Source organism: Peromyscus maniculatus, chromosome 3, assembly GCF_049852395.1.
Source record: "Peromyscus maniculatus bairdii isolate BWxNUB_F1_BW_parent chromosome 3, HU_Pman_BW_mat_3.1, whole genome shotgun sequence".
Lineage (NCBI taxonomy): Eukaryota > Metazoa > Chordata > Mammalia > Rodentia > Cricetidae > Peromyscus > Peromyscus maniculatus.
This window is the reverse complement of record NC_134854.1, coordinates 160,032,071-160,058,932: the sequence shown is the minus strand read 5'-3', so window position 1 is coordinate 160,058,932 and position 26,862 is coordinate 160,032,071. Positions and strand designations below refer to the sequence as shown.

At 40.7% G+C, this 26,862-nt stretch overlaps 2 protein-coding genes across 7 annotated transcripts in view; both read right to left on the bottom strand.

Annotated features, from left to right (window-relative positions):
• The window catches only part of Pik3c2g (phosphatidylinositol-4-phosphate 3-kinase catalytic subunit type 2 gamma), a 352,621-nt gene that overhangs the window by 285,143 nt on the left and 40,616 nt on the right, over positions 1 to 26,862 (bottom strand). For all 4 annotated transcript variants that reach the window (XM_006976490.4, XM_015995399.3, XM_076568126.1 and 1 more), the window contains exons 5-6: positions 23,427 to 23,541; positions 2,886 to 2,988 (exon numbers count right to left, since the gene is read on the bottom strand). In XM_006976490.4, coding sequence (XP_006976552.1) covers positions 2,886 to 2,988; positions 23,427 to 23,541 — 218 coding nt within the window. The remainder of the gene's footprint in view (positions 1 to 2,885; positions 2,989 to 23,426; positions 23,542 to 26,862) is intronic.
• On the bottom strand, positions 8,850 to 12,397 carry LOC143272559 (uncharacterized). Of its 3 annotated transcripts, XR_013050212.1 has the most exons (3): positions 11,636 to 12,397; positions 10,361 to 10,801; positions 8,850 to 10,070 (listed from the first exon to the last, which is right to left on the bottom strand). XR_013050212.1 is itself a non-coding variant. In XM_076568129.1 (2 exons), the coding sequence occupies exons 1-2, from the start codon at positions 12,272 to 12,274 to the stop codon at positions 9,968 to 9,970; spliced, it is 561 nt and encodes a 186-aa protein (XP_076424244.1). In that variant the 5' UTR covers positions 12,275 to 12,397; the 3' UTR covers positions 8,850 to 9,967. The 3 variants fall into 3 exon arrangements, 1 of the variants encoding a protein (XP_076424244.1); XR_013050211.1 differs by lacking the exon at positions 10,361 to 10,801; XM_076568129.1 differs by lacking the exon at positions 10,361 to 10,801 and having other exon boundaries at positions 11,817 to 12,397.

The following is a 26,862-nucleotide window of genomic DNA, read 5'->3' as shown; positions in this document are numbered from 1 at the left end:
TCTCTGCCTGGATGCAACAACGATGGCCATCGTGGCAAAGATGTCGCCTCAGGTTTCATTTCTTCCACATTTAGTCCAATAACCATCCTGCTTTCATTCGAACCCCACTGCCCTTTTTACTGATTATGAGACTTGTGAAGCATTTAATTAATCTCTTAACTATTGGGCATTTTTAATTACAGATGATCAGGAGACAACAGCATTTATCACCTGTTTTTTCTCTCACTTCACCTATTTAATTCTTTGAGAGCTGCAGTCGGTGCCTTCAACCTAATGGATACAGAACGGGTTTGTCAGTAAATCCCTATGGTGACACAGGCTTTGGGCAGGGTGCATGTAGCTGCGGGAAAACAAAATAAAGTCAATGAAAATACACAGTGTCCTACTTAGCTTTTCTGTCACTGTGATGAAACACTGACCAAAAGCAGCTTGTAGGGGAAAAGGTTTGTCTTATCTTACGTTTTACAGTCCATCGTGGACAGAAGCCAAGGCAGGGACCTGGAGCAAGCCACGGAGGAACTCTGCTATTGGCTCTCTTCCCACAGCGTGTACTGTCTGCATTCTTACCTAACTCCAGACCCGCCGTCAGGGCTGACACTACCAGTGGACTAGGATCTCGGCTGTCAACCATCATTCCGAAAACTACCCACAGATGTGCTCACAGGGCAATCTGATAGAGACATTTCTTCATTTAAGGATCCCTGTTCTCAAGTGACTCTGCTTTGACAAGCACACACATAAAATGAAAATTTTGACCAGTTATCCTTTATCTCAAGTCTAAACTTAGAGTGGTTTGTAAATCAAAGACTTTCTCCTATGTAAGTTGGTAGGGATAGTGTAAAAGCTCTGAAATCTCATGGCTTGGCTCAAACCTAAGATCACCAGTTCCATTTCTGAAATGTGAGGTAATTACAATGGGATGTTGTTGGTTAATATTTGATTAATCGAATTATGAATATTAAATCTTTTTAAATAAATGTCTCATATAAAACACGCTTTATGTGTATTATATCAGTGTATTAGAATTGTATGAGTTTAAGATAGATCTTTGATTAATGATTTTTTTTTTTTTGATTTTTTGAGACAAGGTTTCTATGTCTAGCTTTGCACCTTTCCTGGAACTCACTCTGTAGTCCAGGCTGGCCTCAAACTCACAGAGATCTGCCTGCCTCTGCCTCCCAAGTGCTGGGATTAAAGGCGTCCACCACCACGGCCCAGCCTGATTAATGATTTTTGGTTCTTAAGTTTATGCATGTGTGATTACACATAAGTATGTATATGTGAGTGCAAATGCTTGTGGAGGCCAGAAGGGGGCACTGGATCCCCTGGGGCTGGAGTTATGGGCAGTTGTCAGCCACTAGATGTGAGGTCTGGGGATTGAACTCAGAACCTCTGCAAAAGCAGCAAGATTTTTTAACCACCGAGCCACCTCTCCAACTCCTATGTACTTTAATTTGTACAAGACTGAAGCAGTAGTGATTTGTGAACTACTACACCAGTCAAAATTTGTTTTATCAACATGTAAATTAGAGTCACATATTTCTTCTTCCTCCCATGTGGCAATAAAATATCACGATTTCAGCTTTTTCTGCAACATTGAGGACAATTTGAAGAATCATAAGCTTATTAGTGTTGAGATATCAGTTGGACTTTGTGATATTACTCTGCCAAGATTTCAGATGAACAGTCCTGGAACTGTCAACAACGGCTGAGCCAGAAGCCAGATCCAGGAGAAATTCCTAAACAACTCTCTTTTGGCCTCATTATGTTATATTCCACATAGATATAATGCAAACTGATGTGCTATCTGACATTTACTTTTATGATGAAACACCTCATACTATATATATAAAAAAAACACATGCTAGAAATTTGTTATCTAATGGAAATGACAGGACATTGAGATTTTTGCTTAAAGCAGGTAATTGGAAGATTCTGTAGATGAAATCTGACAAACTAGCAAAGTTCATGCACACTGTGCAATTTGGGGTTGAAGTATCTCAAGACATCACACAGGGAATAAAATTCACATCTAACAGCATGAAATTGTATCATTAAAGTATACTCATCTCTTTCTTGGCAGATTATCATATGCAGTTATGAATATTAAAGTGGTTGGACTTAAGCTACATTGGCAGGGACATAAATAAATTCTTGTCTTCACACAGGACAAGAACTGTGCTATTTTTCTGCTGTCAGTGGGCTCTTGTTTATATTTGTGCCTCCTTTTGTTTCTAAGTGGATATGTGGAAGCATGCATACTATGACCTCAATAGATCTCTCACAAACTATTTTCTTAAGAAACCAATTGCCTTGTTGTCAGACTGAGTGAGTAGTCATCCCATGGTGCTATAGCCAAATAGTACAATAAATACCATAGATTGAATGTGTTAAAATAGCAGTCATTTACTGTTATAGAGGCCAAGAGGTTTAAGTTCAAGGGGGAGGGGCAATGACCTAAATTATAGACATCTGCTTCCACTGTATTCCAGTGTGGGCAATGATTTAATTAGAACCCTACTCTCTGATCTCTTCTAAATATAAGTGTGCCCCATTTGACATTGTCTCCTAAATCCTAACCCTTGGAGGTTAAGTCTTCAACTTATGTATTTTGTGGTACATGTGACAAATCTCCAGTCCATCACATGAAGGCTACAGTTACAAGTTCACATTATTGTTGCAGTCTTCATGTCACAGATTGTCATGTCACATGATTGTCAAGGAATCTTATGAAAATATTTCATCATGCTTTAATAACTATACAGAAATAAACACCTGCTCATTAAGCTAAGTAATTCCAAATTGGCAATAAGCCATCAAGGTAGAACATATTCCTTAAATGTGTCAAGTGTGCCAAATTGAAACCCACATTCAAAAAGTCTTACCTTGCGAGACAACTTTCCTGGAATGCCCCTGTTTTTCTGAAGATGAAGTTGAAAAGCAGATTTATTTTTCTGAAATACTTTGTGACTCCCTAAACAGTGATCCCTGAAGAAGAAAAAGGATAAACACAATTATATCTTCACAAAATTCTCCAAACTATGTAAAGGCATGCTTCTTCAATGACTTCATTGACATTTTTTTCTTAAAACTTAGTCTAAGTTTGGTAATGGTAAATTGTGAGTACATGCATGCATTGTATTCCTCCACACATGTGTTCATATGAATATTTATATATTATATATACATTTGTGTACTATGTTAAATGAATACCGAAAGAAGATATGCACCTCTAGCTATACATGACAACGTATTGTAATTTTTAATCTACTGAAGAAGAAAATGATTACTTGTGAAATGGGCATATTAAATTATAGTAAAGGATACTCTACATGTGTTCAGAGTTGGTTTCAGCCAGCCACTTCACCATGCTTTGGGATGGGCTACTTGATGCCATGATGTCTGTGTGGGGACCATTTTTTACAGTAGCCAAAGTGATGCTATAGAAACAGCATGGGCTTTCAAGACACATTACATTAAGTTCTATTACATTAGGTATGGCAATTAAACTTAAACTACCTGGAATTAAAGTCTTCCTTAGAGCTAAGAAATTAATATATAGATCAAAGGATTAACAAGAAAAATTTTGTCTAATTTGTTTAAATTATTATTATATAATTATAATATATAATAATAAAATAATATAATATATAGTATATGATAAAAATTAGTCATATAGTTATATAATATAATACAAATTATACACCAAAAAAGAAAAGTAAATATAAAAAGTCATTTTGTATTTCAGGTGTTTGTATTGTCTTTGTTTCTTTCCATTTCTCAGCATTTTTCCCTGCAAATTATTTTCCAAATACAAATTACATGATGGGCAAAATTAATTTTCATTTTAAAACATGCCATATCAAACAAGAATTGATTCTTCTGTGACATGAAGGACTTCTGCTGTATCACTAACAATTTGACAACATGTTGAAATGACACTTCATGCATATCAAATACATGTGAATTGAACACAATACTAAAGTGTTTTCCAAATCGTTATTGTGATTTGTAAGTTAATTTTAAATCATGTGACCTTTTATTGGTTCTTGCTATTCTGGAGAAAAATGAAAGAAAGGGGTGAAGAAAACATTAAAAACAAGAGGTGATGTGCGCTGAGAGAGGCCAGGAAAGAGAAGAGTACTCTCTGGGGAAAGTGCCATCTCCAGTCAATGCTGAGGAAGAACAGAGATAGAGGCGCCATCTTAACTAGATGTAAATATTGATGACATTGTCAAAGGGAGGCTTCTAGTGCCTATAGGATTTCTTTTTCTTTTCTTTTACAAAAATATATTTTTAATCCTCTGGGCTCTAACATTCTTCATTACAGCTGTGAATTTCAATATCTCTGACTTAGTTATTAAAAATTGTAACTGCAGATCCAGGGATTCGGGCCCTCCCTCTGACCTCCACCATCATCAACCAGCATGCAGTCAGACGTACATACACAAGGACACATACACATAAATAAATGATAAGATAAACATTTTTAAATGTATGAATGCATTTTTACATTTACTTCTTTTTCAATTTTTTTGTGACTTAAAAAACTAGGCCACATGTTATTTTTGTGTTAGAGAAAATGAAAGAGAAGCCTGAAGGAAGCATTAAAGAGCAGATAAACACATAGGTGCTATGTAGAGCATAGTGCATTAATGAAAGAAGAGAGAATCGATTTCTGTTTGAAGATTCCACAAATCAAAGAGGAAGGAAGGTTAGTGTGCCAAGAGAAAGAGAAAGGAATAGTTGGCAACAGAAGTGGGCATTGTAGGGAAGAGTCTGAGCACCAAAGGAACAGGCCAAGTGGACAATGCCGTAACTCATAGAATGTCGACATAGAAACCACAACGTCAGCTTGGATATCTAGATTTTAAGTATGACTGTTTGGCATATGTCTTAATAATTATATATAAAACTTTATGTTTTTAATTAATTGAAGCTCTATGATATAGATAAAAGTTTATGCTTCTTGTATTCTTCATGTCTACTAGTGTATAAAGAGTTCTGCAACTTTTTATTTATTCTCCCAATGAATCCTTGTCTCTAGTTACCTGCCACTTAGCATCCTAGGTACAGCTATGCACAGAGATGCTGTTCAAGATGAAAGGTTAAATACATGTACATAATTACCCCTATTTCCTACTCACAAATAGCTCATGTTATTTGAAAGTAAAATTATGGCACTTTATTTATGTAAATAATGAATAATAAGCATACTACCAAAACTATATGCAAATGCTCATATATGTCTTATGGGAGAAAAGGATTCTAATGAATGTACAAGTGTGGATACTGATTCTCATTACGCTGAGTACACTTTAAATATCTACATTTACATGGGTGTTTTTTTTAAATAAACATATAGCACAGATTAATAGGAGAGCAAAGTTCAAAGCATTATTTTATTTGGGTTATTTTGAGACAAGGTCTGTGTGGTAGTTTGAATGAGAAATGTCTCATAAGCTTGATTATTGGATCACTTGGTCCTTGGTTAGTGCCCTGTCTAGGAAGGTTTTGGTAGCCTTAGGAAGTGGATCCTTGCTGAAGGAAGTATATCACTGGGGGTGGGTTTTGAAGCTTTATAGCTTATCCTCCCCACTCTGCTCTGTGTGTGGGCAGATATGGGATCTTTTTGTTCCTACCACCATGCTTTCTCTGATTATTGCCATGCCTTCATTTCCATGATGGACTCTTTTTTTCTGGAAACATCAATCAACATGAATCATTTCTTCCTTAAGATGCTTTGTCAGCATATTTTGTCTTGGCAACAGAAAATTAATTAACATAGTCTCTATTGGTAGACCAAGCTGCTCTCAAACTCGTGGAAGTCCTCCTTCAGCAACAACCCAATGCGCTCTGATTGCTTAAGCCATACTAGCTAAATGTTTATCCTCACATTTAAAAGTACTTCTGGACTGGGATACAACTTAGTGAAAAATGGTCATCTAGCAATCTGAGGTCAATTTCCAGCATCTATGCAAAAGAAGCATCCATGAATATATTGTGAAATATTAATATAATACAGGAAAAACTATTACCCTTTGATTTCATGAACACTGACAGACAGGGCCACTGACAACTTTGGGAAATATTTCTTCAGGAAGATTCAGCAATTTAGCTGAACTTTTAACATATCCTCTAATTAGGCAATTTATATAAGGTGAATATAGCAAAATGTTAAAATATTAATGTGATTGTTAATATTGATTGTTACCTTGATTGGATCTAGGATCATCACTGAAGAGACAAGTCTCTGGTATGACAGAGGAGCTTTCTAACCTAGGTTAGCTGAGGTGGGAAAACTCTTCCTAAATGTGGGTGGGTGTCACCATTGCATGGGCTGGTGTCTTGGACTGCATAAAAAGATGAGAGCTGGGGCTGGAGAGATGGCTCAGCGGTTAAGAGCACTAGCTGTTCTTCCAAAGGTCCTGAGTTCAATTTCCAGCAACCACATGGTGGCTCACAACCATCTGTAATGAGATCTGGTGCCCTCTTCTGGCCTGCAGGCATATATGCAGACAGAACACTGTATACATAATAAATAAATAAATCTTAAAAAAAAAAAAAAAAAAAAAAAGATGAGAGCTGACTGAGTGCCAGCATTCATCACCTTCTGCGTCCTGACTGCAGTTGTGACCTCATGCTCACGCCACTTTGAATTCCTCTCCATGACGGACTACGCCCCATTGAACTGTAAGCTTAAATAAGCCCTAAACGTCCTTAAATGGTCCCTTGTAAGGAATTTTGTCACGGCTGAAAGGGACCAGATAAAATTGGTGACATGGTGGGTGTTTCTGCAAACCAGTGCTACTCAGGTACTGTCATTTCCAAACCCTGGGCTGGCAAGCACGAATCAGCAAGGGCAGTCGTGGATCAGAACAGAAGTACTTCCCTGGGGGCATGAGTTGATACCAACAGCTGTTACTCAGTAGGGAAGTGGACCAAATAGATTTCAGCTTGTCCATTCAAATGCCCTGCTTTTCTGATTACATCCATCTATAAAAAAGCAACTATCCTACATATTCTTCATGTGAATGTGGCTTTATTTTTTTAATACAAAGTACAAAACTGTATTTAGCTTAAAATGAAATTAACTAAATACAATTAAAATGTTTTTTATCTAGGAGAAATATTGTATCACAATTCATTCACAACACCTTTGCTTTTTATTAAAGCAGTCAGAACAATGAAGTTAAGCAATTAAGCTTAACAATTAAGCAAAGCAGTCTAAGCAAATAGAGTTACCTATGACACAGAGTCAATAAACATGTATGTGATGCCAACAATTTGTGTCCACTGCAGAAATATATATTGGGCTCCCCTAAGCTCTTTTCAGGAAAATATTGTAGCTACCACCCCAGGAGATCAGGCAGAGAGATTTGATTCCATCTCAAGGTTTCATTATTTCTCCAACAAATCTCTAGAGAAGAGAAACATTCTGTAGACCTTACTAATTCAAAACCTTCAAGAACAAAGACTAAAATAGTACATTCAACATTTACCAAGGTTGCGTGACTATGGGATGTCAACTTTCTCTATCAAACCATTTGTTTTAAGAAAATCGGAGAACCAGGCTATTTCAACATCAACTAATTGAAAGAGATTTAATAATTATTAGCTTTGGTAAACAGTGATTTGAACAAAAGTGACTTGGTACCTAAATGCTGGCTGTTATGTGCCTAAGTATAATTAGTGTAGCTCTACTTAGTGTTCATTTCCTGTGTCTTTTTGCAAATGCCCTGGGTGGGTTTGTGGCTCCCTTATCATATCTGTTCCTCAATAACGCTACTCCCATTTCAGATATTTTGAAATCCCTGATCTGGAGTATGCTGTGGTCCTTACATGTAGCACATATTAATAACTCCAAGCAGCCTGTATTGTTGAGTTTGAGTGATTAACTGAGAATCAATTGCAAGTCTGCTGTATGTTATTCTTGTTGTCAGCTAATTGTTATGAATAGATACTACAATTAATTTAAAATTTTAGGAAATACCCTGAGAATGAACTTAAAACTAAAGTAACACAAGACCTTCCTACTGTGTGAAACAAAACATGTTCTCAGCTGTCTGAGAGGGTTCAGTGGTGACCTGCTCTTTTATATTCTATGACAATCCTGGGTTCTGAGAAATGAAGGGTATTCAATGAAAGTTCAAAATGTATAACAGAGTCTTCAAATGTAAAAAAAAAAATCATTTGTTTGCTATACAAAATCCTTAATTTTGTTGAGAAAAAAAATACACATCCAGGATGCCTAAAACCCAATGCTTACTACCTGTTAATATGCTGTATTAGCCTAAACTGTATGTGACTTAGTCTTTTCCCCACTGATGATTACAAGTTTAATTTTTACTTTGAAAAGAAGGCAATTATACTTTGCAATTAAGTGTTTAATGGTCTAACTCATACAAATTATCTAAGAGGAACTGAAAGTTCGAGATTATTTTAAAATTCTAAATAAGATGATTATTTATTTATTTATTTATTAAGACACAGGATCTCACGTAGCTCAAGCTGATCTTTTTTTTTTTTTTTTTTTTTTTTTGGTTTTTCGAGACAGGGTTTCTCTGTGTAGCTTTGCGCCTTTCCTGGAACTCACTTGGTAGCCCAGGCTGGCCTCGAACTCACAAAGATCCTCCTGCCTCTGCCTCCCGAGTGCTGGGATTAAAGGCGTGCGCCACCACCGCCCGGCAACTGATCTTAAATTTGGTATGTAGCTGAAGATAAACTGTATCTCCTGATCCTTCAGCCTCAACTTCCCAAGATCTCAACAGGCATGATCTGAAAGACCCCTGGTTGAGATCTTTCTCCGGGAGAGACCCCAAACCCAAGGAACACACCGAAACCACAGATCAGATGCAAAAGCAAGAGGGTTTATTTAGACCAGGTACCTGGGGCGAAGTCTCTTGGAGGACTTGCGCGCTTTCTTAGGGCAAGGGGGACTTTTTATGGGATCCCAGGGGCAGAGGCGCGGTTACAGAAGCGAGAAGCATAGTTACAGGGTCCCTATTGGTTGTTTCAAAGAAGGCCAGGGTGAACTTGGGGTCATATGTGTGTGGCTGATTTGGCCTTGTCCAGGCCAGCTGCTTATTTCTCAAGGCCAGGGGCCAGCCATAAAATATCCTGATTTGACTTAACTGTCTTTCTCTCAAGGCCGCCGACCACAGTTATCTCTCTCAAGGCTGGCCATAGCTATCTCTGTCAAGGCCGGGTAGCTGGCTATGGCTGTGAACTCCTGTTTTTCTGATTCCTGCAGAATGGCGTTTCTAAGGCCAAGTTATTGGGGGGGCATAACATCGGCCCAACGCCCCATATCCTCATAATGGAGCGGGGGTCTTTCATTCCCCCATTTTCTTTTGTACCAAATGAAATCTTTCATTTTAGGATGGAGAATAAGGGGTTAGCTCTATCTCTGACTGTCTGAGCCTCTGATATTGCTTGGTTAGGATCAAAGCCTGGGCAACAGAAACCTTATCCTTGATGAATTGCACCAATCTGTTGAGGATGTATGACCCAAACAATAAAATGAGCAGGAGGATGATTAGGGGGCCCATAATGGTGGAGACAAGGGTCATAAACCATGGTGACCTTTGGAATTATCTTTTAAATTATTTCTGTTGAGCATGGCTACTTGGAGCTGTCTGAATTGGCCGGTCTCTATAAGGGCTGCAGTCCCTGTATCTACCCCAGCAGCTATTTTGTCCATGGTAATTTTTTTTCCAGTAACAGGGCCAGCGTCAGGGAAACAGGCTCTCTGGTGATGTCCCTCCTTATGTCAGGAGGACTATTAGGGGGATCAAGGGGACCCCCGGGTGAGTCTTATCTTTAGTGGGTTTGGAGAGCGTTGAACTAGATGTCTCGGTGCCCTCAGCTTCGTCGGGTTCCTTGGCAGCCTTTACATGCGACGCGTGGACCCAAGCCGCTGTCCCGTCAACCTCGGCTCTAGGTTCCTGGATTGATGGCGTCGGACCTAGACAGAGTCCCCAATCTTGAATGGGTGAGGCACCACCGGGCGGTTCAGTTGTTCCCGGCAGGCAGGGGTTTTTACACCGTCTTTTGCATCAGTTGGAGGGCTAGTGGCAAAAGAGGAGATATCAGTGTAAAGGAAATTTACAATTGGTGGGGGAGCCCCATACATGATCTCGAACGGGGTTAGGCCATGAGGCCCAGGAGTGTTCCGGGCTCGGTAAAGGGCTAGGGGGAGTAGGAGCACCCAATCTCTAGTGCCAGTTGCAAGCGTTAATTTGGTTAAAGTCTCCTTAATGGTTTTATTTGCACGTTCTACCTGTCCTGAGCTCTGGGGGCGGTATGCACAATGAAGTTTCCAATCAATCCCCAGTAGCCTGGCCACCTTCTGACTTACCTGGGAGACAAAGGCGGGCCCATTGTCTGACCCCAATATCTGGGGCATTCCATACCTGGGAAAAATTTTTTTCCAGGAGCTTTTTGGTTACCACGTTAGCGGTCTTTTTCTTGGTAGGCAAGGCCTCTGTCCATCTATGATGTAAGCTTGTCGCTCGGGGCTTTATTTTGCCCCCATTTTCTTTGTTAGTTCCTGGTCCTCCGGGCTTCCGCCATCCGGAGGGCCTGGGTCAGCGCGATCAGCTCTGCCTTTTGGGCCGATGTTCCAGGTGGCAGTGGTGAGGTCCAAACTATCTCCGATTCGGTGGTGACGGCTGCTCCGGCCTTCCGTTCTCCTTCTTGGAGGAAGCTGTTTCCATCCATGAACCAGGCAGCAGGGTTGCGGGGTTGAGGGAGACAACTGGTCTGCACACCATTTGATCTGGGGGCTGCTGGACCAGAGCTTTTACCGCATGGGAGGATAACACAGTTAATAGCTGTCCCAAAGTCAGTTTTCCCTGTATCCTTGAGCAAAACAGCAATGGCGGCTTCCCCGCGCAGACAGGGGGCCGGGCCATCCTGCAGCTACCGGGCTTTCATGGCCCCAGTCTCTGTACCAACATTTTTTTTTGCAAAGCCTGAGTTCTCGTCCACGAACAGTTTAAAGGGCTAGGACTTGTAGGGGGGTCCCTTTGGGTCCTGTCCAGATGTCAGCTGAACCTTTTTCTCGGTGGTCCTTCGATATCTCCTGTTACCTGTGGCCCCCTGGACCAAAGCTGTGCGGTCATTGAGAGGGCCTCCGGTATGGGTCAGGACTGAATGTTGAGCCCCGGTGTCCATTAGGAAGGTCACTGGCTGCCCCCCCATCTTGAGAGTTATCCTAGGTCGGGGGGAGGGGGTCTCCTGGCCTTGACCTCCCCAATCTTCCAGATTGAGGACCCTTGGTTTAGGTCTCTGTGACCCTTGAGGCTTTTTTTTGATCAGTCACGAGCCCAATGTCCTCTCTGTTTACAGTAAGCACTTTGTCTTTGTCAAGCAGTGTCCTTTTTTTGATCTCTCGTCCTAACTTTTTAACTCCCTCTCTGACCTGTCCCTGAGACATTACAGCGGCCAGGACTTTTTTGTTTGTTTTTTCTCTCCCTTCGTGTCTCTCTAAGTTTTTTTTTTTTTTTTTTTTTTAAAAAAAAACGCGCTGTCGGCGTCTCTTTCTGGTAACCTGAGCCCAATCGGTAGGGGGTATAGAGCCCCTGGAGACCCGCTAAGAGCAACTGGCCAAAGAGATGTAGGTGTTCCCTACCTTCGCTGCTTTGTCCCGCCTTCCTCGTAGGCGACCGGCAATTGGGGAGGAAGCAGGAACTCATCCTCTGCTCTTTGGGGGCCGCTGTAGGAGCCGCCGGTCCCTCCGGCGCTGTCGGGGGGGTTGTAACACTTGGGGCGGGGTGACTCGGCGTCCATGGGTGACGCCGCCCCCTAGCCACCTTCCCCATATTGGGCCGGAGCCGGTCGTGGCACATCGCTGCGGGTCGCCGGCCAGGGGGCGGTCCCTCGCCGACCCCATCCCCGGCCCCGCCTGCGTGCCCCTGCCACATCCCGTGTCCGCCTGCGCCGCCGCAGGCTCCCCGCCACCCGGGTCCGGCTGGTCGCCGGCCCCGCCCCTGGCCCCGCCTGTGCCGCCGCGGGCCTCCGCCGCCCGGGTCCCGGCCAGCCGCGCCGGGGGCCGCCGCGCGCGCGCGCGCGCCGCCGGAGGGAGGGGAGCCCCCCCAGCGCCGCCCCGGACCCCCGCGACCGCACCGCGGCCGCGCGGACGGGAGGAGGCGCGGGGAGCTCCGGCACCCGCCGCCGCCACCGCCATCACCGCTGACGGCCTGCGGGGACTGGGCAGGGGGCGTCCCGGGGCCCTAGCTTCCCGGCGGCCCCGCCTGCGCGTCGGCGCCATAACCTGCTGCCACCTGTGCACCCGCCCGCGCGTTCTCTTTTCCCGCCCCCGCCTGCAAGCCTGCCCGCGCGCCCGCCTGCGCCGGAGCAGCGGCCCGCGGGGAGAGGAAAAGACTTGCTGGTGTGGGGTTAGGGAGGAACAGGGAGTGGGAGGGATCCGCCGATCTGGCTTCCTCGGCTCCGGGATTCGGCGAGCGCTGCTGCCGCCGGGGGGCTGAGGGGAAGAGAAACGGCTTAACCCATGGGGGAGGTTCTGTTGTCAGGAGTCTCCTCATGGCAATGTATGGGACCTGGTCCGGGTGGCCATGGGGACTGGAAGCAAAAACTTTTTTTTCCACCTGTGAAATAAGACTGAGGTTAAAGGTTCCCTGACGAGGCCATCTTACATCCATTTTAACCTAATCGGCCTCGCAAAGAGTGATTTATTTTTTTTTCTTTCTTGATTACGACTCCTTCGTTGTTGGCTCGTGTCTTCACGTCTGACCAGTGTTTAAGCATGAGGCTCAAGGGGGTGATGACAGTCTGTCCTATGGCTGTTTTTAGGAGGAGAACGGTTAAACAGAAAACAAAAAAAAAACGACAGACCAATATAAATAAGACTAACACTCGCTGCGCGGCTTCGGTTCCAAACCGAAAGCAAAACCAGAAAAACCGTGCCCCCGGAGGGGTCTTTAAACCGTGCCCCCGGAGGGGTCTTCAGACCGTGCCACAGAGGGCACTTCAGACCGTGCCTCAGAAGGCACTACAGACCGTGCCTCAGAGGGCACTACAGATTCCCGTGGAACTCCCTCCAGGGTTTCAGATTTCCCTAGGACGTCTCCTAGAGTTCAGTGGCGAAGTCCAGACCCGTCGGTCCCCCCCTTTCAGATCCACTGACACAGACAGATTATCAGACGCAGGCGCGGAGACAAACAAACAACATTTAACACTCAGACAAACAGACAACCCTCAGACTGGACAGGGATGACATAAATCAAGGCCGGCCGGCTTACCTCCTGATGGTGGGTCGGTGGTCCCAGGGAGGGGTCTCAATCCCCGTACGGGCCACCAAATGAAAGACCCCTGGTTGAGATCTTTCTCCGGGAGAGACCCCAAACCCAAGGAACACACCGAAACCACAGATCAGATGCAAAAGCAAGAGGGTTTATTTAGACCAGGTACCTGGGGCGAAGTCTCTTGGAGGACTTGCGCGCTTTCTTAGGGCAAGGGGGACTTTTTATGGGATCCCAGGGGCAGAGGCGCGGTTACAGAAGCGAGAAGCATAGTTACAGGGTCCCTATTGGTTGTTTCAAAGAAGGCCAGGGTGAACTTGGGGTCATATGTGTGTGGCTGATTTGGCCTTGTCCAGGCCAGCTGCTTATTTCTCAAGGCCAGGGGCCAGCCATAAAATATCCTGATTTGACTTAACTGTCTTTCTCTCAAGGCCGCCGACCACAGTTATCTCTCTCAAGGCTGGCCATAGCTATCTCTGTCAAGGCCGGGTAGCTGGCTATGGCTGTGAACTCCTGTTTTTCTGATTCCTGCAGAATGGCGTTTCTAAGGCCAAGTTATTGGGGGGGCATAACATCGGCCCAACGCCCCATATCCTCATAATGGAGCGGGGGTCTTTCAGATCAAGGTTTAATTTTTAAATAGGATTTTCCTATTGTGAGAAAAGGATTGCAGCACCGAGAGAAGGCTCACAGTTAATAACACCGGCTGCTCTTGCAGAAAACACAGGTTCGCTGCCCAGCACCCACATGGGGCTTCACAGTCCTCCATAACTCCAGCACCAGCGGATCCGATGCTCTCTTTTGGCCTTTAAGGGTACCTGCATGCATGTACACATATTCACACATGACACACAGACATTCACATAATTAAAAAATGAAAACAAAAGGAACACAAGATCTTCTATAAAGAGAGGGAAAAGGGGGCTCTCTGGTGGAAAATGCTATCAATCTAATCAATGCTCATGGTGAATGAAGAGACAGATGCTGCCATCTTAATTTGAATGTAAAGATGAACGACTTTTTCAAAATGAAGCTTCTAGTTACTATAGGATTTCATTTTCTTTTCTTAGATTAAAAAATTAATCCTCTGGGTTCTAGCATTCCTTGACAACAGTAAAGTAAATTAAACAATAAGCAAAGTTTGTGTTGTTTTATTTAAATTAAGATAAACTTGACCATAGAATATTTTTTAAAAAGGATATTCAGTTTCTTCACAGAAGTTGCTGGTGGTTTCCTATTGACAGAACAGTCATGATTTATTCAGCAAGAGCTGAACAAATAAATGAATAAATAGAGCTAATTTTATTGTTTCACACAGTAACAACTGAGGAGAATTATTTTTAAGTTAATTAGAAAGTAAGACCACAGCTGGGTGGTGGTGGCACATGCCTTTAATCCCAGCACTTGGGAGGCAGAGGCAGGCGGATCTCTGTGAGTTCAAGGCCAGCCTGGTCAACAGAGCAAGTTCCAGGGCAGGGTCCAAAGCTACACAGAGAAACCCTGTCTTAAAAAAAAAAAAGTAAGACCACAGATCTTTGAGAGAAAAATTTAAAACAGATTCACGGTAAGAAAACCGTGTATTACTTGCAGATGTTTGCCTCCAGACAAAGAGCTAACACTACACAGTAGTGTCATTCTTCATAGATTATGACTATCATGTGAGGAAACACTTGTGTGAGAAGTGTCAAGTTAAAATGGAGGCATAGTTGTTGCTACTCCAGAAGGAAGACAAACACAGTCAGTAGGGAATGACTCATCCACCTCCAGGTGTCTATATTCCTCCTGCACCCAAGGATAAGTAAAATTCATGTTTCTGACTTCAGGCTGCAACTGGTGAGTCAGAAGGCGCCAGACTGCTGGAGGCCATGTGGGTTACCAAGGAGACCTCTCTCCATGGTTATTATACTGGGGGCTGAGGGGCAAGAAGGTGGTGAAAGAGTTTAATGTTTTATGAATGAACCCACTGGTTTCTGTCTCTCAGTTGTACTGCTGCTTCATTCAGTTGTTAATTTGCTGGTTCCATTATTCCGTGGTTCATAGTACTGAATATTTTATAGGAAGTTTGTATGGGATTATGGTAAACCTGAAGAAGTTTCTGTTATAATTCTTGAATTTACTTTCTATTCATAATATAGCATATTATATAAAATCTCATTTTAAAGGGATTAAGAAATTTGACATCAGCAGAGGAGAGCTTGCCTTGTCAACACAAAGGAATAATCATATTTCCCATCATGGGGAAGGTTTGTTTTGATGACATTTTGTACATTATCCTGTATAATTTATTTATGTACATTATCCTGAAATTAAAAAAAATGGATGTGAGCAGAAATTTGCGATGACAGGTAAAATACAGTAATACAATATGAAAGTTCTAGCCACGTGAAGGAAATGTAGTGTGTTTATGGATGTTCTTATTTCTTTCTCTTTTCCTTAAACTTTCTCAAGTCGGCAGGAGCTTTGGCTTCCCCAAGGCATAATTATCTTTATGGCTATTAATGAACATGTATTTTTGTTCATATTTGCTGGAACTGTCAGTCTTTCACACCGAGAAGATATTTCTCCTTCAGAACTGTGCAACATCCTGTTCTGTCTCCTGTATCCCATCTTTTTCTTCCTGCCCTTGAGTTTACAGTGGTCTATTGCACCTTTAATTTTCCATTCCCTTAGTCCTTTCTTGTCAGCTCATGAAAACCTCTTAGATACCTCTCATATGCACTTCCAAATATCCAGACTATCCTTTGCATCCAAGCCACCATGTTGTCTGGCCTTTCCCCCAACCATTACTTCTCAAACAGTGTTTTTCATGCATGTTACCACTCCCCCAACTTACATTTTTTTAATGTATATGAATATTTTTCCCTACTTGTATTTATGTGCACCATGTGTGTATGTGCGTCTGGTGCCTAAGGAGGCCAGAAGAGTGTGCTTGGTTTTAGAGTTATAGACAGATGTGAGCCTCCATGCTGGTGCTGTGAACCGAACGTGGGTCCTCTGCAAAGGCAGCCAGTGCTGTTAGCCACTGGGCCCCAGCCCTAGTCTCCTTACCTTGTATTCTTAATTCAGTGAAATGTTGCTTCTCCAACTGCAATGATATTCATCTTACTCCTACTTACATCATTGTCAGCAATACCCATCTCTTAATTCTTTTGATAAGTGTTTTATTCTGAATTATGTGTGTCTGTGTGTATCTGTGTGAGCATGTAAACATGAGAGTAGAAGAGGAGGCCAGTGGAGGCCAGAAGAGGGCATCGGATCCCAGAGCTGGAGTTACTAGTAGCTTTGAGACAAACAGTGTGGGTGCTGGGAACCAAACTCATGTCTTCTGCAAGAGCAGTGTATACTCTTAACCACTGAGCTGCATCTCCTAACCTCCTAATTATTTTTAGTGTTTTTGTTTGTTTAGGACAGTCTTGCTGTGTGTCTCAGCCTTGCCTAGACTCATGATTGTAGCATGAATCTTAAAAGGTCTTATTTATAAAAACAAATCCAGAGCCAGGTATTGGGGTGAACACTGAAAGATTAGAGAAACAGAACAAGCTACATCCAACCTCACCTTGTCAATTCCTCAGCTGATCTTGTTTCCTCAGACTGAAAGCCTCTGAATTCTCATCCAAATGGATCTCAGCTGAACTGCAGCTAAAAGCTAAAAGCTTCAAAAGGCTCTAGTTTCTGGTCCTCACGCCTTATATACCTTTCTGCTTTCTGCCATCACTTCCTGGGATTAAAGGCATGTGTCACCATGCCTGACTATTTCCAGTGTGGCTTTGAACTCCCAGAGATCCGGATGGATCTCTGCCTCCAGAATGCTAGGATTAAAGGTGTGTGTGCCACCATTTTCTGGCCTCTGTATCTAGTGGCTGTTCTGTTCTCTGACCCCAGATAAGTTTATTAGGGTGCACAATATGTTGGGGAACACAATACCACCACAGATGATGAAGTTTCAGCTTCTTGAATGCTGGGCTGACAAACAAACACCACTGTGCTGGGATCCAGGGATTTAAAGTGTACCTTTTTAGCTACATTGCCACATAAGGGAATTCTTTTACAGATTTATTTCCTTAAATTCCAGAAAAAAAATGTTAAATGTCCTATGGAAAGTTCATAAAGAAAAATGAGTAATTATCATATGTTTTGTAGGTCTTTTCAGCTATAACTATTCTAATATAGATTTTATGCTTTTTTATTTAAAGAAAAATGTAAATCAAGGAATCATTTTTGCTTTTATAAAATACAACACATGTATTTAAATCTTTTATATTACTATTTTAAAAATAATTTGTGAATGTCATATTTTCATTAAATTATATCTCAAGATGTATATGGTATTTATTTAGAGTAATGTGGAAATTTATCTATTTTCCAGTTTTGTGTGGTATTTTTTTTTTGAGGGGGAGGGTTTCAAGACAGGGTTTTTCTGTGTGGTTTTGGTGCCTGTCCTGGATCTTGCTCTGTAGACAAGGCTGGCCTCAAACTTACGGAGATCTGCCTGGCTCTGCCTCCCGAGTGCTGGGATTAAAGGTGTGAGCCACCGCCACCTAGCATTGTGTGTTTTTCCTTTTTTTAACCCGTGGGATACATAAGATATACCAAATATCATTATAGCCAAAGATTTTTGTGTATTTATGAATTTTCCTTAGAAGTATGTGTAGAAGCAAAGGATTGAGGATATAGCTCAGTTGGTAGGTGCTTACCTGGTATGCACAAAGTCCTAGGTCCTATCAACACCTTATAAATGAAATGCAGTGACTCAGACTTCCAGAATTTGGAAGGAGAGGCAAGAAGATCAGAAGATAAAGGAGCAACATAGCAAGCTTGAGGCAAGCCTGACAGACATGAGACACAGTCTTTCGAGAGGTAAATTGTAGAAGCAGAATTGTTAAACGGATTAAAGACATTATAAAGTCTTCTGATGTACTCTTTTGACCAAATTCCCTTCAGCTCATGCTGTCTCTGTTTACATCTTAGCAACTGTTGGAATGATGTCAATTATTTTACTGAACTTCCTCAGTATTTTAACATTACTTTTATTAAAAAATAATATTTGATTGTTTAATTGCATGTTTCTTACATTAAACTCTGTCAGTATCCTTGTCTGTTTGAATTATGACTCACATTCTTTAGCCTGTTGATGGTTATTTATAAAAACAAATTATTGGTACATTTTATGTGTTTTGTGACTATTGAGACTGTCCATCATGACTCCTGCCTGAGTGTTCATTCTTTAAGTAGAAGTTGGCCATTGACATTTCTGTGTACCACTTTCTGCTCTTGCTGGTCACCTGCCTTCCCCTCTGACCTGCAGCCAGTCAGTTTCCAGTGTTACGGGAATACTCACACCAGGGCCAGGAAGACGGTGGGATTGTGTGGGAGCTGTCTGTGTATTTTAATTTTCTGACCAAACATTTGTACATGTCACTTTTAGTGCTTTGGGAATGGGCAGCTCTGGCCCTCTGTTTCTACCCTATTTAGCCCCTGCAAAATTGTGTGTATTTTCCCTACAACCTCAGCACAAAGGACTATTATTATTTCTTCCCTGTATTCCACTGAAGTGTTTTACAGTGAAAAGTCACAGGAGTTCAAGCAAATACCAGCTTGAATTTACATTTATTCTAGCTCTGTTTGACCTCAAAGAAAAACTGAAGGTTCCCATGTATAAAGTAGTGGGTACTATAATAACTATCTCCTGGATATGTTACAAGATGTAAATGTCTAGCCAACACAGAGCAATTGATTACTATTTACTGACAGATGCTATTGTTACCATTGCAATTTTACCTAGTAGAATATTCCAGATAGGTTGGAGTGTCAGTATGAAGGTTTAAAATATTTCTTATTTCATAATTAACTTACTGCATGTTACATGGAGAATTTATTTCTCTTTATGTGAATTGTATGTACCAATGTGTATGGAAGTTTGGCTGACCATGCAGATATGTGTGAGCCAGAGGCTTATGCTAGCATGTCTTCCTGACTCACTCTCTACAGTAATTATGAGACAGAGCCTCTCACTGAACCTGGAGCTCATCATTTCAGTAGACTTGCTGGCCAGAACGCCTCCAGGACCTACTTGTTTTGTGCCCTTAGCACCAGGCTACAGGACTGCATCCCCATAATGAGCTTTAGCATGGGTCCTTGGGGTGTGAGCTCTGGTCCCCATGCTTCCACAAGCACTTCCCCTATTGGGCTATTTCTCCAGCTCCCCGGGAGTTTCATGAACAGCTCTCTACATTTCTTAAGAGATATCCTTTAGAAAAAATGATATAGTAATTAACTGAAAAATAAAATTTAAACAGCATGTCCATGTTTCTTTGGATATTTTAAAGAATGTAAATATTTTCTGAATATTAAACATAACTACATCAATATTGGCAGACTATAACTCTTAAATAATAGTATGTAAACATCACACATATATACTTTCAGTATAATACTCCCTCAATTCTTTTTAGGGAGCTAATGAATGTAATTAAGTCATGCAAATACTTTATAACTTCCTCATTAGTCCAATCTGATTAACAGAAATTTTAAGACAATTAAATGACTATAAAAATATTGAAAACCATTTTGTTGTACGTAACAAAAATCATATTAACATGAAAATATGTAAGGTATTCTATGGAGCATTTTCGTGAGTCAACAACTGAGCTATTTATGGATGCTTTGCTTATTGGAAACAATTTTTAAAGGAAGGTCCCCTTAAAATTGTTCTACATCACATGTTCTCGAGGTCCCACCTCTTTGGTGCTATAGTTTCCTGAGTTATATTTCTTGCTGCCAAAATATGGTGCATATATTTGAAGCTCTTTCATGCTCTTTGATCTTATTTTTTTGGCATTGAAGACCAGGTATAAACTTAGAAATTTATGTATTCAAAAGATAAGTTTTAATATGGATCATGATAGAATTAAATAAATTAAAACATTTTCTTGAAGTTGAATTGAATATAAGTTACAGTCCCAGACTGAGGGAAAGCACCAGCCTAGCTGTTGAGTGTGTCTCGAGCAGATAAAGGATGTTTATTTGAGTTGTGTAGCAAAGCAATCATGACTACAGTATGATAATTATTGTTATAATTCACAACACAAAAAGTCAAATAATAAGTCCCAACAGTCACTCACAGTTAATCTGGTACACTAGGTTATTGGATTGTCTATGTTCATCTACATGTGGTTCAAGTGCATTTGTGGTAGAACAATGATCAAATGGACCGCTCAAAGAAAATGCTTCTTTAGTCTCATGAAATGTTGGTAAAATTTATAATCATGTACAAACACAAAGGAAGAACATGACTGCAAAACACGTTAGTCTTTATGCTCCACTACAAAAGTATTTATTTCTTCTTAGAGATGACTTCTATTTTACAGGATGGTCCCTAAGGAATGTCAAGTAAATGGTTTGTTGTGATAACAGAAAATTATTTTTAAAAAATTAAATAAATATTCAAAGTTTGAATTCATGACATATTTCAGGTTGTTTTAGTGAACTGTCTAAATTATCTAAATAGGTGTTTAAAATTTATTTGTTTTTTTCTGCATGTTATACTCTACCTACAAATACATTTGTTTATGTATATACATATGTATTGACTAGAATATGCAGATGAGGAGGCACTTGCAGTGTTTTTCTTTCTAGGACTTTTTGACCTCTCTTAATAGTATAGTATACCTTCTAGGTCCATCCACTTTCCTGCAAATTTTGTGATTACCTTTTCATTTAGAGTTGAATAATGTTCGTGTGTGTGTGTGTGTGTGTGTGTTGTGTGGTGATATTTTAATTGTGCTGAAATGTGATTTTATTTGTATGTTAATAAATAAAGTTTGCCTGGAGATCAGAGGTCATAGCGAGCCAGGAACAGAAATCAGGCGGTGGTAGCCCATGCTCTTAATCCGATCACATGGCAGGCAGAGTCTCTGTGTGGTCAAGGACACAGCCAAGCATGATGACATGAACCTATAATCCCAGTACCAACCATAGAGACCTGGAGGTCTGTATAGACAGGCAGTGACGAGGATGTCATGTGGCTGGGCTTAGAGTCAATGAGAAGGCAGAACAGGAAAGCAATACAAACACAGGTTAGGCAGGAAGAAGCTCTCTCATGTGGGAAACTACGGTTAGTGGTAAGCTAAAGGGCAGTCAGTGGCTCTCTGCTAATTCTCTGATATCTTCAGCTATTATCCCTGTATTTGACTCCGTGTTTCTTATTTACTAAGACTGTTTAGAATTTTGTTCACATGTGTGTGTACCAAATTATCATTATTCATCTGCTGATGTACAATTTGGTTGATTTAAATTAATTTCTATCATGAATAAAGGAGCAATAAATATCAAGGTGCACTATCTCTATAGTAGACTATGGAGTTCTCTGGTTATATTCCCAGGAGTGAAACAACTGGGTCATACAGTAATTTCCTTTTTAAATTTGTGAAAAGTCTTCACACCATCTTCCACACTAGTTGTATTAATTTGCACTCTTATCAGCAGTGTGTAAGGGTTCCTTTCTTTCCATATCCTCTCCAACATTTGTTGTTGGATTTCTTGATGACAGCCATTCTGACTGGGATGAGGCTCAGAGTAGTTTGTAACAGGGAACAGGAGGAACTGAATGCAGTAATGGACATGAATTATGAAAGAGGAGATAAAGCTAATAATTTATCTAGTTTTAAGTCTGCATTGGCTCTCTCTCTCTCTCTCTCTCTCTCTCTCTCTCTCTCTCTCTCTCTCGTGTGTGTGTGTGTGTGTGTGTGTGTGATAAATGCATAAAAATAAATTTGATAACTGAAAGTGCAAAATCCAAACCCAACCCACAACTTTTGAATGGCTGTTCAACTATCTAGAAGGTCAGTGAGATGTATAGACTTTGGATCTGGTTGATGTCAGTGTTTTTATTTGCAAATTTTAATAATAAATTCATAAAAATATATCAACTATAAACTAAAAAATTACTGTTTTATGAAAATGATTGTAATTCTTAATCTTTAAATTCATATATTTTAAAAATCATTATTTCATCAACACACTTTTAATATTCTAGACTAAAACATTATTTATCACCAAAGAATTAATTTGTACTTTAAATTGTAATCTATCCAAGGGAGTTTTATTACAGATAGAGTAGCCAACACATCCTGAGTTTTAAAGCTGAAATTCTGATTCACTGGGGATCACCATCTTAGGACATATGAAATTGTTTGTCAACCTAAGTCACAGTTCATGTAAAATATCTTTTCTGGGATGGAGAGATGGTTTAGCAGTTAAAAGCACTTGCTGCTTTTCCAGAGGATCTGGGTTCAATTCCAGCATCCTTATTTCAGCTCACACTGTCTGCATCTCCAATTCCAGGGGATCTGATGCTCCCTTCTGGCCTCCACAGGCACTACACACACATGGTACACAGACAGATATACATGCAGGCTAAACACCCATACACATAAAATAATAATACATAAGTCTATATATTATTATTATTATTATTATGTAATAAAATAATACTAAAATGAAGAGTACCAATATGATTCACAAAATTTCCAAATATCCGCAAAGAGGGTAAAATTTATTTGTAAGTTATAACTTAATGTCATGGGGCTGATAGTGTCAGTAATTGAGAGTTTCCCTGTAAGTGTGAGGCTCTGAGTTCTTTTCCCAGCATGGTTCCTATATTAGGTTGTTTTTTTTTTTCATGACTTTGATCCAATGCAATAGCTGACCAAAATGGCTTAAGGGGGAAGGGTTTATTTTAGCTGAGCATTTTAGAGGGTGCCATTCATCAAGTTTGGGATGCTAACATGGGAAGGGTGCTCCATTTGTTTAGATGGGCGCTTGTGGCTGTGGATCTCATGTCCTGGTGGACCAGGGAGCAGAGGTAGATGGGAACTAGAAGAGGGTGTAACCTTCAAACACCAACCCCCTGGTGACTGATACCCTCCAACTGGACACCGCATCCTGAAGGTTTCAAAAATGTCACAAAACAGCACCATCAGTTGGAGATGAAGCATTCAAATATCCAAGCCCATGGGGAGCATCTCACATGAAATCCATTAGCACATCCTCAACAGAACATAGTGTTTGTAAGATGTCTTTTTAAAACGCAGCAAAACAAAACCTTGCTGCTTAAAACTGACAAATTATAGCAACCAAAATTGACTTTAATAAGGTACTTACATCTGTAAAAATTCTTCAGAACCACATATACTTAGAAGATACTCTTTGGGGAAAAGCTGCTCATTTGCACATAAAAGCAGAATCTCAGCAATTAGGTCTTTGACAAGATAATTAGCTGAAAACAAAAGTGAATAATAAAATTGAGTAAGAGCTTATGAAACATTGACTGTGAAGCTTTTGAGCACAAAACCTGATAATCACATTATGAAGTATTGGAGCTAGCTAGCTCCACCAAGGGGAATTAAAGTACAACACATTTATTTGTCTATTTAGTAGATTCACAGTTATTTTAGATAAAGGGTGCTTGCAATTATTTTCAGTTCAGTTCAGTTCAGTTCTGTCTGAATGAAAAATGTCAAAGCTAGGTATTATGTTTCTCATATTAAAACCATTTGATCTGTTATTGCTCTGAACAAAAGATATGCTTTGGAGGCTGGGATGGCTCTGCAGTTAAGAGTAATGGCTGTTTTTCCAGAGGACATGAGTTCAATTCTCAGCACCCACATAGAAGTTCACAACTATCTTTAACTCCAGTTCTAGGAAATTCAAGGTTGTGTTTTCTCTTCCAAGGAACCAGGTACATGCACAGTGCATACACATGCATGCAGGAAAAACTTCCATACACATAATAAAAAATAAAATAAAATAAACTTTTAAAAGAAAAAGAAAGATATGTTTGGGACTGGAGAGGTAGCTTAGTGGGAAAGAACACTTTCTGTTCTAGCAGAAAACTCAAGTTTGGTTCTCATCACCCACATCTGGAGCATCATAGACACATGTAACCTCAGTGCCAGGGGACATGGTAACCCCTTCTTCTTCTGGCCTCAGCAGGCACTGCACATACATGTGGGAGGTATATACAATTGGGCCCACACATACAAACATAAAAAATAAAAACATTTTTAAAAAGATATGCTATTGACTTTATATTAAGATAATTTTACTACCATCAAAATGTAGTTCTCTGCTTCATGCTAAATCCTGGATATAATACAGACTTCATTATTTTTCGTAGATTTATATAAACATGTTCTTCTACCTCTGGGGCTCAGTTTCCTTATAAATGAGTTTGTAATGGCATAGTCTCTGCCCTTTGGGAATCTGACATGTGATTAATATAAACAAAATAGGTCAATGTTGCCTTGGAATAATCCTCTTGTACACTGTAAAGATTTGTCACTTAAATTGGTTTAATTAAATGTTGATTGGCCAGTAGTCAGGCCCGAAGTATAGGCCGGGTGACCAAACTAAGAATGCTGGGAAGAGGAAAGGCGGAGTCAGCAGATGCTAGCCAGCCACCAAGCAAGCATGACACATAGAAAATGAGGTAACATGCCATGAGCCACGTGGCTAAATATAGATAACAATTATGGGTTAATTTAAGTGTAAGAATTAGTTAGTAACAAGCCTAAGCTAATGGCTAAGTCTCTGTGTGTTAATCTGGGAAGTGACTCCTGGGTATAATCAGGTGTACAGGATAGAAAGTTCCATCTCCATTTACACAATGTGGATAAATGTTTCATGCCCACATTTTCAGTGTGAGCTGATGAACTTTTAGTGTGAGCCAATCACTGAAAGCACGCCGTGTTGACTCTTGAAGATATTCAGACAGTAAGAATTTTTAGTAGACAACTTCAAATGTCCAGCTGCATTGTCCAGTGGAGCTTTGTATGCAATTCTGTTTACTTTGGTTTATTTTACACCTTTCTTCTTCTTCTTCTTCTTCTTCTTCTTCTTCTTCTTCTTCTTCTTCTTCTTCTTCTTCTTCTTCTTCTTCTCCTCCTCCTCCTCCTCCTCCTCCTCCTCCTCCTCCTCCTCCTCCTCCTTTTTTTTCTTCTTCTTCTTGAAAAAAATGACTGAATGAAACTGGGCAACAGAGTGTTGTAAATGGCATTGCTGCCACATAAAGGAGACATGCTACATTTAAAATTTAGATTTTTTTATGGTAGATCAAGATGTCATTTAAAAAGGATTTAGAAAAACAAATAGCAGAGGTTTTGTGGGAATGGCGAATGGCCATGCATTGCCCTGACCTAGAGTACTTAACCATATTATAACTTGGGAATATTGAAAGGTTGGTATGGATTAAAGTTAGCTCAAAATGAAACCACTGGCAAAATCCTTAGCAAGGGGCTCTGGTAAACATCAGAGAAAGCTGCTGATTGATCTTGGCCAGAAAGTATCTTCAGGGGCACCTGGATTTGACTTTCCTGGTGCCAGGGCTGCAGGTGCTGTGCTACATAGAACATACATAGATTGTTACTTAGTTACGAATATCCTCTTAACGTTCATGCAAGACTCCACAGCCCACTATCTAAATTCTTTCTCTTCTGCTTTAGTTTTGTTGGAGCAGAAGAGTCTGAGATTTACTCTCAGACAAGGCGGGCCTTAAAGTGTCATGATGGGGAGCTTACACAGGGAGAGATAAAGGACAGTTAGTGCAATATTTGTAAGTGTTATTCCTAGCTGTGGGATGAGGAAACCTAGTTTCTGTTGTCAGGTCTGCGGGGAAGAATACAGAAGAGGAAGTCACAAAGAAGATTGGTTCTGAAGATCTTCTGGATTCCTTCAGTTCCAAGCAACCAATTGCACCAGACTGTGGAGCTTTGGAGAACTGTCTACTGAGCTCCTGTGAAATAGTATCTTCTGTCACCCATTTCTTGTTGCCTTTTGGATGTCTCATATTTAGTATGCCTGAACCTGAAGCCACTATCTTTATCCTTGAATCTTTGAATCATCAAGTGAGACTCCTCATTCACATATTGTCAACACACATGCATATCAGGGCTTCCTTTAAGTAGATTTTATACCTGTATTTTTATTTTAACCCATGATAGAATCATTCTGTCAATTTCATATCATCTCTCACTTCATGTAGCTCTTCTCATTCTTTAACCCTCAATTCTCCAGCAACTTAAGCAACTGGACTCAGATCTCTGCTGATTAGTTCAAAATGCAGCACCATTGGCTAGAGAGTCACAATCCAGCTTTTAAATATTGAGCGATGGATCTAATAGAGAGATGGACTGACTATAGGTTGTTAGACAAACAGTATGTGTGCTTGAGAGCTTAGTTATTTTTCTTGTTTTGGAGAAATGAGACAGTGAATGAATCAGCAGAGGACAAGGTGTGGGAAACAGGGACACAGGGAGAGCAGCTTGGGGCTAAAAGGGAATTGTGAGCTTCAGCATTGGCGTTTTAAATTCACCACTAAGTGTTCGATGCATTCCTACTCTTAAGCTCTAGAAGAAATGTTCATATTGCTTAAAAACTTTTCTTTTCTGCTTCAGCCAGCATGAGTTGGTTTCAAGCAAGATGGTCTTAACTGGTATATCAACACACCATGTCTGTGTCTGTAATCCTCTGTACTTACTCAACTAGAGAGAGAAAGAAGAAGGTATAATGACGAATATGAAACAGTGAAAACATTTCCTAG

What these genes read in the sequence shown, in the direction of transcription:
- LOC143272559 (XM_076568129.1), bottom strand. Translation starts at nt 12,274, where the DNA reads ATGGCGCCGACGCGCAGGCGGGGCCGCCGGGAAGCTAGGGCCCCGGGA. An exon ending in TCCGGCCCAATATGGGGAAG is followed by an intron (nt 10,071 to 11,816) that starts GTGGCTAGGGGG and finishes TTTTGCCACTAG; the next exon opens with CCCTCCAACTGATGCAAAAG.